General features: G+C 32.4%; 1 protein-coding gene across 2 annotated transcripts; it reads right to left on the reverse strand.

Moving 5' to 3' along the window:
- Positions 1–493: 493 nt before the first annotated feature.
- Positions 494–2,489, reverse strand: LOC125861883 (uncharacterized). Of its 2 annotated transcripts, none has more exons than XM_049541792.1 (2): positions 2,351–2,489; positions 494–1,664 (listed from the first exon to the last, which is right to left on the reverse strand). In XM_049541792.1, the coding sequence occupies exon 2, from the start codon at positions 1,648–1,650 to the stop codon at positions 697–699; it is 954 nt and encodes a 317-aa protein (XP_049397749.1). In that variant the 5' UTR covers positions 1,651–1,664; positions 2,351–2,489; the 3' UTR covers positions 494–696. The 2 variants fall into 2 exon arrangements, with proteins under 2 accessions (XP_049397749.1, XP_049397750.1); XM_049541793.1 differs by having other exon boundaries at positions 494–1,740; positions 2,351–2,384.
- Positions 2,490–9,913: the final 7,424 nt, after the last annotated feature.

Here is a 9,913-nt window from a genome sequence, read left to right on the forward strand (position 1 = left end):
TCTTGTGCACTTTAGTTGGATGAAATGGTACTTTCCAATCCAAAAATTTCACAAGAGGACTTTCGTACCTGGGGATTGGGGTATAACTCGACTAGCGATGACTATACAATCCTTAAGAGTGATAGCAAAGAACACAGTGAAATTCTCATGCTAAAAAGTGGTTTTTGGAAAAAAACTGATGAACATCCTACTAGTGTTTACCTTGTGTTTTATACTATAGATTCTTTGGAATTTGTACCTGAAGCGTTTCATTGGCTTGATTCCCCACTGACTAATTGTGTGGTTTCATTTAATATTTTAAATGAGGTGTATGAAGAGATACCGTTGCTAAAGGCAATGTCTTTTATTTTCAAACCGGAAAGGGTAAATACGCATCATTTATTAAACAACAGGTATAGATGTAAAACAAGGATATCCGCTCTAAATCGTAAAGTTAAAAGGGTATAATCTCCCCTTTCTCCTTTGTGTATTTAACATAAGACTTGCAACAATATCAGTAAAAAATTAGTACCATTTTTCATATAGTTCACCTTACCTATAATTACAACAACTAATTTAAAACTTGATCATGAAAATTCTTGTATTCCACCAAGATAAAATGGATGGTTCAAGGAAAAACCAAATTCAGATAAAACACAATGGTTGACACCAAAACCAAAAGAATCCAAAAGAGGTACAAAGTGAATAGTAAATTCTTCACCATGTAAATGAAGAGAGCACATATGTAGGATATGCATCGTTTTTCAAGGCAAGAGCGTGTACAGCATCATCATCCGCGACTTCTCCAAATTTGCCAAGTCCAAGTTCAGCAGCATGTATTCCACCTGTGATTAACGCTGATGCAATTCCAGCTACATTTGCGCCTTTGATATCATGGTGAAGGGAATCCCCTATAGCAACACAATCGGAGGCATCCACAACAGAAGCCATTTCCATAGCTGACTTGTATATTATCTTATCAGGTTTACCCATCCATTTCACTTCACCGCCAAGTTTTTCATACGTGACTGCCAATGTTCCAGGCATAACACGCAGAGCTCTAGCTTCAACAGTTACAAAATCAGGATTTGCTACTACCATGGGGATTTTCTTAGTAGCACACCGATCCAGTATCTTCTCAAGTTCATCAAGATTCATAGGAATTGCGGCACCAGAAGAAAGCCCCAAGGCTTCAGTTCCGTGAGCCAAAATAAAATCAGCTTCCTCGACATTTTCTACAACTTCTAGTCCGAGGCCTTCAAGAGATATAGCACCCCTGTCACTCCAAGTCATGTGAATACACGATCTTCCTATTGAGGCAAACCAAGCGTCTTCTCTCGTTTGAAGATACTGATGTGTTAATTCACCACTCGTGATGGCACCAATAAAGAGTGACGGGTCAAATCCAAGGCTCCTCAATTTTTCCAGGGTTGTAGATGCTCTTCTTGAAGAATTACTAATGATTACCATCTTTGCACCACAAGTTGCCAGCTTTTCCAAGGCCGAAATGGCACCAGGATAGGGTTGTTTCCCATCATGAAGCACACCAAACTGATCCAGAAACCATGCCTTGAATCGACGACTTTCAGCTAGATGTTGAATTCCATTCAAAGTTTGAAATTTAAGCTCGGTTGGGTTTGATGATTGAACTGATAAGCATCTTCCCATCATGGTTCAACTCTTCTCTGTGTGTGAAATTGTGATTTAGGTTCTCGATTTCCTCTTCTTTTAGTCCAATTACCTGATTGTTTATTAAGTATACTAAAATTGAAGACATAAAATTGGTTCAAATTCTGCAATAAAACAACTTAGAGCATACCCAACATATTCCCACAAGTGCGGTATGGGAAAGACAGAGACCTTACCCCTACCTCTCCCGAAGGATAGAGAGATTGTTTCTGAAAGATCCTCGTCTCAAACAACACATAACATGACAGCTATACGGAGGTAGAACAAGGATAAGCTAAACACAAGAACTGCAATACACAACTTACAAGATAAAATTACAGGCAATAATTAATTACAATTTTCATACCAAGGAAACAAAAAATTAATTCTCACCCAACAAAATAGACTTAGCATTCAATAAACAACAACAACATATTCAAGTGTATTCTCACAAGTAAAATCTGGAGAGCATAAAGTGTACCCAAACCTTAACCTAACTGAATTTTCACAACTTTGGCTAGGATTTGATTCCCCTACCCCTCACCCCCAATCTTTTAAGAAAAAGTCAAATCAAGTAATTCAATCTATCCTACAAAACCAATAAATTCAAATTGGCAAATCTAAAGAAACTTGAATATGAAAAAAAAAAAAAGAGCAGAAGCTAGAAAGGAGAAAATTAGACAATAACTTAAAAGGAAAATACCTGAAGTTGTAACAACCCAGGCCCCAGCTGAAAGCAAGGATGAAAAATGATTTTCTCAATTTATATGCTTGACGAATCCAAATCTAGATTTATGCTGAATGACCAAAATGCCATCCGTGTTAATTTTATGAAAGAAAAAAAAAACAGACTTGTCCTATATAAATATTTAATTATTATTGTATGCTTCTAACTCCAAACAAACCAATATGTGCACTTAATCCGTCGATCCACCATACGAAATTACACAATGAATTTACTATTATCTGTCCAATAATAGTTATCCACTTTTTACTTGATACATTTCTTAAAAAACAATAAATAATAGAGGTAATATTACTATATTATTATTTGCCTTATTAAATTTAATGTTTTGAGAAATGTGTTAGATTATAAATAGTATTTAATAGCAAAAGTAAAATAGACACAAAAGGTAAATTATCTCTTGATTTTCTAAATTTGACAAGTATTGTTGGACAACTATTTTCAGTATAGTGGATAACTATTGTTGAACGGTGGGAGTAATATAAAAAAGTACTTCATCTATCCAATAATAGTTGTCAATTGTATTATTTGGGGATGTCTTATAATATTTGTCCACTTTATAAATAAATGAATAATGAGATTAGAATGCACATTGGGTGGAGAATTTGAAAACAAAATTGTTAGGTGAAACTAATGTGGCATTACTCCATTGTTGATACGGAGAAGGGTCTAAAATCCCCCTCAAGTATTTGAATTGATACAAAATTAACTTCCATCCACCTATCAGTTCTAAAATACCCCTGGCGTTCACCTTTCCGCTCAAAAATACCTCGTTGTTAATCATTTGACTCATATTTGCCCTTATTTTTAATAGATCCCTTAAAGTAAAATTATTAAATATTTATTAATTATATTGCTTAATGTCATTGGTTCGAATTTAAACCTTCTCAAATAAATAATAAAAATGATAATTTTAAAAATTCTACTCTTCTATAAAATCACTTATGATTCATATTTTGACCCAATACACTTGAAAATGATATTGAAAAAATAATTAATTTCATGATATCTTCCTATTGACCTATTTTAAATCGACCCCAATTTATTATAACGTAACCTAATTCATAATGGGGATCCAACTAAAATCCATACTTACCCATACTGATTGCCCATCTAAAAAAATTATTATTTTATAAAATTTTCTCTCAATTATCCGTCTTGTTCATTTTCTCTTTTATTCCTTTTGTAATCTCTTATTCTTAATTAATTAGGATATCCGGGACTCAAACTTGAAATGAACTCACATATTTATATTCTTTTAATTAGTATTATTGTCATGATGGGATGAGGGCGGGGATAAGAGAAATAATTATTTTTATTCTTTTATTTTTAATTTTGGGTACACACAAAAGAAAAATGAAATATTTATATATATTTGCTTAATTAAGTCATCTTTTATTGAACTAATTATTTTTATATGAATGCAATCGTTATTTTCCTCCTTTTTTTTCTCTCTTGTTTGTCATAAATTGAAAAAAAAATTAGAATGGTGGGCAAGATTCAAATAGAAAAAAAAATGGAAGAGATTGGAAGTGAAGGCCGAGGAGGGAGGAGTGTAGAGAGTAGATGCCTAATTTATAATGTTAAATTTACTATGAAATTCAAAATCAAGTCAATCATGTGAGCTTATATATTAAGTAATTTCAAATTATTTTAACGGAATAGGGCCTAATATGCCCTTAAACTATGAAATTTGGTACAATATTGCCCTCCATCCACCTAATGAGTATGATCCGTTAGACATAAGGGTATTTAAAAGGGGTATTTAAGGGCCGATAGGTGGATGGAGAATAATTTTGTACCAATTCAAATACTTGAGGGGCATTTTAGGCCCTTCTTCGTTATCGATATTTAGAGCTTTATTTGGATTGGATTAGGTGTAATTTGGTTGTCGGTCGGGACAAAAATAATCTGGGTTCATCTAATCAATCACAACCTTCCACATATCTATTTTAAGATTGGAATCAAATATCAAATGGATAGTATATTTGGCTCAAAGTATAATAAAAAGAGTATATTTGGATCGAAAGTATAACGAGGATATTTGGACAAAAAATATAACGAGGATATATTTAAACTATTTTTAATAGAATAGGGGTATATTTGACCATTTTTCGTTTACCATATTGTAAAATATTGAAATCAAACTTCAAAATACTGAATTAAATTGGTATGGTAATGGTATAATAGTTTTAAAGATAGAATACCGAAATTACGGTACCAAAACTTTCAAATACCTTATCGTACCAGAATTTGAACAATACAATAGTAGTATGTTTATTAGCCTTTTTTTATTGTGTGATTAATTTGAGTCCCTCTTTTCATGTATAGTTAATTCTATTTCAAGTTTGAATGGGAAAGAAGGAGAAAGTTCAGACATCGAAAAAGCAATTTATACGTTATCACAGGTCCAGTCCTATAGATAGAAACACTGCATTGATGTACATAAATACTATAAGATTAGGTGTTGAAGACAGTGCACAGTAGAGCTCTCTTTGGTAAATGAATGACACATGGTAGTCACGTAATGAAAACATGCAACATGAGTACTTTGTTATGTTTAGCTTCGAAAGAGTAAGAAAAAGCATCTAACTTACTAACTAGAAAAATTAAAAGATCATTTTTTTCTAAGATTAAGAACGATTTCTAATATTGAAGTTTTGCGGAACTTTCTTTAGTTTTTCCAAAATAACATGATGTAGAAAGATCCCACCAAAATAAGTTCATTGGGCCTATATAAGTTGAGTAGTTGTAGTGAAGTTACAAAAGAATGTCTGAATTCCCAATGTAAAATGGCAATTGTTGAGTTTTAAAAGGTGTGAATGAAAAATGAAGAGTTGCGACTTTTATGAAGAGTTTTGACTTTTATGAAGAGTTTTGACTTTTATGAAGAGTTGTGACTTTTATGAAAAGTTGTGACTTTTATGAAAGGTACCTTTCCGAAAGATTGTGACTTTTCCAAAGGATTGTGACCTTTCCGGTAAGGCACAATAAGAACCTTTTTACACTACCATTTATTTTCTATAAATTGAGGGACTTCCTCTCATTTTAAGAGAACCAATTTTCTGGACTTCTTCTATTACTACTAAATCTTGTATTCTAAGTGTACTTTAGTGTCATTGAGTGGTTCGCTGACACCGTGGTTTTAGGTACCGATACACCGGTGAGTAAGATCGTTCTATCTTGCGAGGATATATTCCATTAACCTCTAGTACTTGAGTGGAATAATTTCCTTAAAGGGACACTTTGCATTCAGTGGGCTCGATTTTCTTCTTTGAGAAAAAATTTTTGTATATTGTTTCTAATCTATTTCTGATTCTATTTTCTCTACTAGTTTTAATTTTTGAGTTTTAAAAATACTCTTTAAACTTTGTTGTTTTTACCAAGTTCTTCAAAGTTTTGTTCTAAGTATCTTAGTAATACAGGATGAACAACATTCTTAAGGAAATTATCTTCACTATTGGTATTTCTTGTATTCTAATGATTGAGGGAAACATATCATGGAAGTAGAAGATTAATGCACTACATCTTCAGAACTCGGTGCCTTGTTTAGCAAGTGCGAAGTGAGAATGTACCAGAAAAATTGGTGGTATTCTGGTATAACATTAAACCAGGTAACCTTCTTATTATTTATCTAAGGAGGAAAATAGTTTCTAAAAGTTAACTCTTTTGACATTTATCATGTATGTCTTTGGAAAAAAATCTGCAAACCATATGTTTTTGAATGAATTTTTCTTGGCAAACAGTGTTGCCTTTAAAATTCTTTAGTTTGCAGAATGAGATATGCATATTTTAGTTAGATAAAATAGTATGTCAAAATGTTATAGTTGGAAGACTATTTGAAAAGAAAAACATATCTATATGATAATCTAAGAATATGTTTTATTCTGTTTGGAGATTAAAAGAAACTTTTGTAGTTTTGTACTCCGTGTGAAATCTGATTCTGTCTGAGTGTTGCATACTAAAAACTTTTGTAGTTTTCTACTCTTGATAAATTAGACTATGCAATTGGTTCGAAGAATATGAAAATTTCACCTAATAAGTCAATGTTGTACTTTTGATTTTCTATAAACTTCACTGTTAAATAGCAACAAATTGTACAAAAAAAATTGTTTTTATTGTTAGTGTTCTAAATATTAAGTTGTATGTCTATTTGTGATAGAGGAAAAAGACTAGTGACTTAGAGTTTGTGATTTTGTGCCTCTATAAAATGAACTTTGACTTTGTGTAAAGATTGACAAAGGGAATTAAAGCACTATAATTCTGTTGTAGAATAATATTTCAAAAGCGGGTCATGTTGTCAATGACATTTTGATAGTATGAAAAAAAAATGTGTGGAACAACTATTTTCAAATACTTGAAAAATATTTTTGAGATCATATTTAAAATGTGGGGGTTCTTTGCTTATGATAAAGATAAAATTAGACTTAGTGTCTAATTTAAATTTAGAGCACAAGATATGAAATTTAATGATACTTTTGTATTATGTTAGTCCCACAAAATTATTGGAGTACATTTGATATCATGGTCGTTGAGTTTCTCTTTTACTGGTATATGGTGTGACTAGTATGAAACTACCAAATTATATATATAAAATGTTGTGACTTTTCATAAAAATATATGTCTATTAAAATAAAAGTCTTTCTATAGACATGAATACTGATGAATAGTCACTTGTCATGTTTTGTAAAAGAAGCATTTGGACTATATTGCCTTTATTGGACCCAATGAAACTTTGTTCATGGGTAGTTCTGTAACAATAAAATTGAAAGTTATGGAAAGGTCCTTCTAAAAAGGACATTTGACAAGGTGCTGACTCTAAACAATGTTTGTATCACACAAAATTGTAAGAAGTAGAAACAAAATATTTGTGAGAAAAAGCTACCTCACAGAGAGCTTTCCAAACTCAATATTTTTATTTGTTCTTATTTGCCTGAGTCAAACTGTTTGTGACATGAACGCTTGAGACATGTCAATTACAAAACCTTGTAAGGAAACTGATCAACTTAGAAGTTTTGTCTAACTTTGAGTGCAATAAATAAAAATGTCAATTTTGTGTGGAATCTAAGTATGCTGAGCATTCTTATAAATTTGTTGAAAGAAATTTTAATCCCTTAGAGTTGATTTACACTGACATTTGTGATATAAAGTCAACACCATCTCGTGGTGGAAAAAAGTATCTCGTAACTTTTATTGACAATTGCATTTGATACGATTATGTCTATTTTTTGAATGGTAAGGATGAAGCAATAGAAACGTCTAGGCAATATAAAATTGAAGTTGAAATCAATTGGGAAAAAGATAAGAAGTGATAGGGATGGAGAGTATAAATCTCCTTTTGCAGAAATAGATTTGAAAAATGGAATTATCCATCAAATTGTTTCCTATTAACCTCAGTCTAATGGAAAACCGAACGTTAAAAGAAATGATGGATGCATTACTTATAAGTTCTGATTTACCACAAAACTTTTGTGGAGAAACTATCCTTACTGCAAAAGGGAACAACAAAAAGTTGTCTTTTCAGAAAGAAAGCAATTTTGTTTGTTCAAGACACAATCTATTCCCTATGAGTAATGGAAAGGAAGGAAATCCAACTTGAAATATTTCAAAGTGTGGGGGTATATAGCCAAAGTCCAAGTTTCTATACCTAAAAGAATTAAAATAGGACCTAAGAATTGTGTATTGTAAAATTAGACTTGAGTAGTTTAGTGAAAGGTCTAAAAGACCTTGGAAAGAACAAAAGGAGTATGTACTTAATATAGACTTCAGACGCGTAGTAAATATCAAAGGACATCTACTACCTTCGGATCTGATTTTGTAATATTTCCTATGTCTTATGTGGACTCATCATTTCGGAAAGATGGTGTCAATAGTGAGATTGGTTCAATCTTGAGCAATCCTATTGGAAGTTGGTTGATCTTCCTACAGGAAATAAACCTTTGGGTTCAAAGTAAATCTTCAGAAGGAAAATGAAAGTCAATGAAACTGTTAAAAAATATAAAGCAAGACTTTTTGTCAAAGGCTTTAGACAAAAAAAGGTCTTGATCTGGTCGACACATACTCGTCAGTAATTAGAATTATATTCATTCGGATGTTAATATTATTAGCTGCGTTATATGACCTCCAAATTCATCAAATGAATGTGACAACAACTTTCTTAAATGGAAAATTGTAGGAAGAAATTCACATGGAACAACCCGAGGGTTTTGTGGTTCCTGGTAAAGAAAAGAAAGTGAGTGAACTTGGTAAGTCACTTTATGGACTAAAACAAGCACCCAAACAATGACATAAGAAATTTGACAAAACCATGTTGGCAAATGGATTTAAGAATGATGGAAGTGATAAATGTGTTTACATTAAAATCACAAGGTCATTGTTTGTTTGTATATTGATGACATGTTGATCATCAGTAGAGACACTAATGACATAATTGCTAGTAAACGTATGCTAGAAAGCAAGTTTGATATGAAAGATCTTGGAGTTGCTAATGCGATCTTAGATATAAAAATCCTTAGAACTCCATAATGTTTAGCATTGTCACGATCTCCTTGCATTGAAAAGGTACTTTACTAGTTCAAATATTTGGACTTCAATATTGTCAAGACTCCACTAAATGTGAGCTTTGCATTTCAAAAGAGTGAAGGCGAAAGTTACTCACAATTGAATTGTGCTAGAGTATCGGGAAGTATGATGTACATCACGAAGTGTGTGTGATTAGATATAACATGTGCTATTAATGAACTGAGTCGGTTCACGAGTGATCCTAATAGAACTCATTGGATGACAATGAAAAGAGTACTTTTGGGGTATTTAAAACATACTCAAAATTATGTCTTGCATTATAACAATATCCAGCAGTATTGAAAGGATATAGTGATGAAAATTGGATCACCAGGATCAAATGAAGTAAAATCCACGAGTGGATATATATTTACTCTTAGTGGAGGAGCAATCTCTTGGAAATCTTCCAAAAAGACATGTATCGCTAGCTCTACAATGATCTCTGAGCTAGGTTCTCTAGATAAGGCCGGTAAATAATGAAATTTCTTGACAGATATTCTTTTTTGGCCCAAACCTTTGGCATCAGTATGCATACACTTTGATAGTCAAGATGCAATAGATAGGGCATGGAGCATGATGCATATCGGAAAGTCTCGTCATATAAGACATAGACATAATACCGTTAGAAAACTACTCTCTAGTGGAATTATCACAATTGATTATGTAAAGTCAAAGGATAATGTCTCGGATCCACTTACAAAAAGGCCTAACTAGAGAGAAAGTTGAAAGATCATCTAAGGGAATGGGTTTACGGCTTAGGACAAGTCATTACGACGGCAACTCTACCTAGCAGACTGGAGATCCCAAGAGATAGGTTCAAGGAGAAATACAAAGTTGTGATTGACGGTTCGATATTGCCAATCAACTCAATCCATTATCATGATGAAGACAATGTTCAGGAACAAGGATACAATATTAAGGCTTGTTAATGAGGTAATAAAGCTTAAAGTTTTTAATGAT

This window comes from Solanum stenotomum, chromosome 4 (assembly GCF_019186545.1).
Source record: "Solanum stenotomum isolate F172 chromosome 4, ASM1918654v1, whole genome shotgun sequence".
NCBI lineage: Eukaryota > Viridiplantae > Streptophyta > Magnoliopsida > Solanales > Solanaceae > Solanum > Solanum stenotomum.

What these genes read in the sequence shown, in the direction of transcription:
- LOC125861883 (XM_049541792.1), bottom strand. Translation starts at nt 1,650, where the DNA reads ATGATGGGAAGATGCTTATCAGTTCAATCATCAAACCCAACCGAGCTT.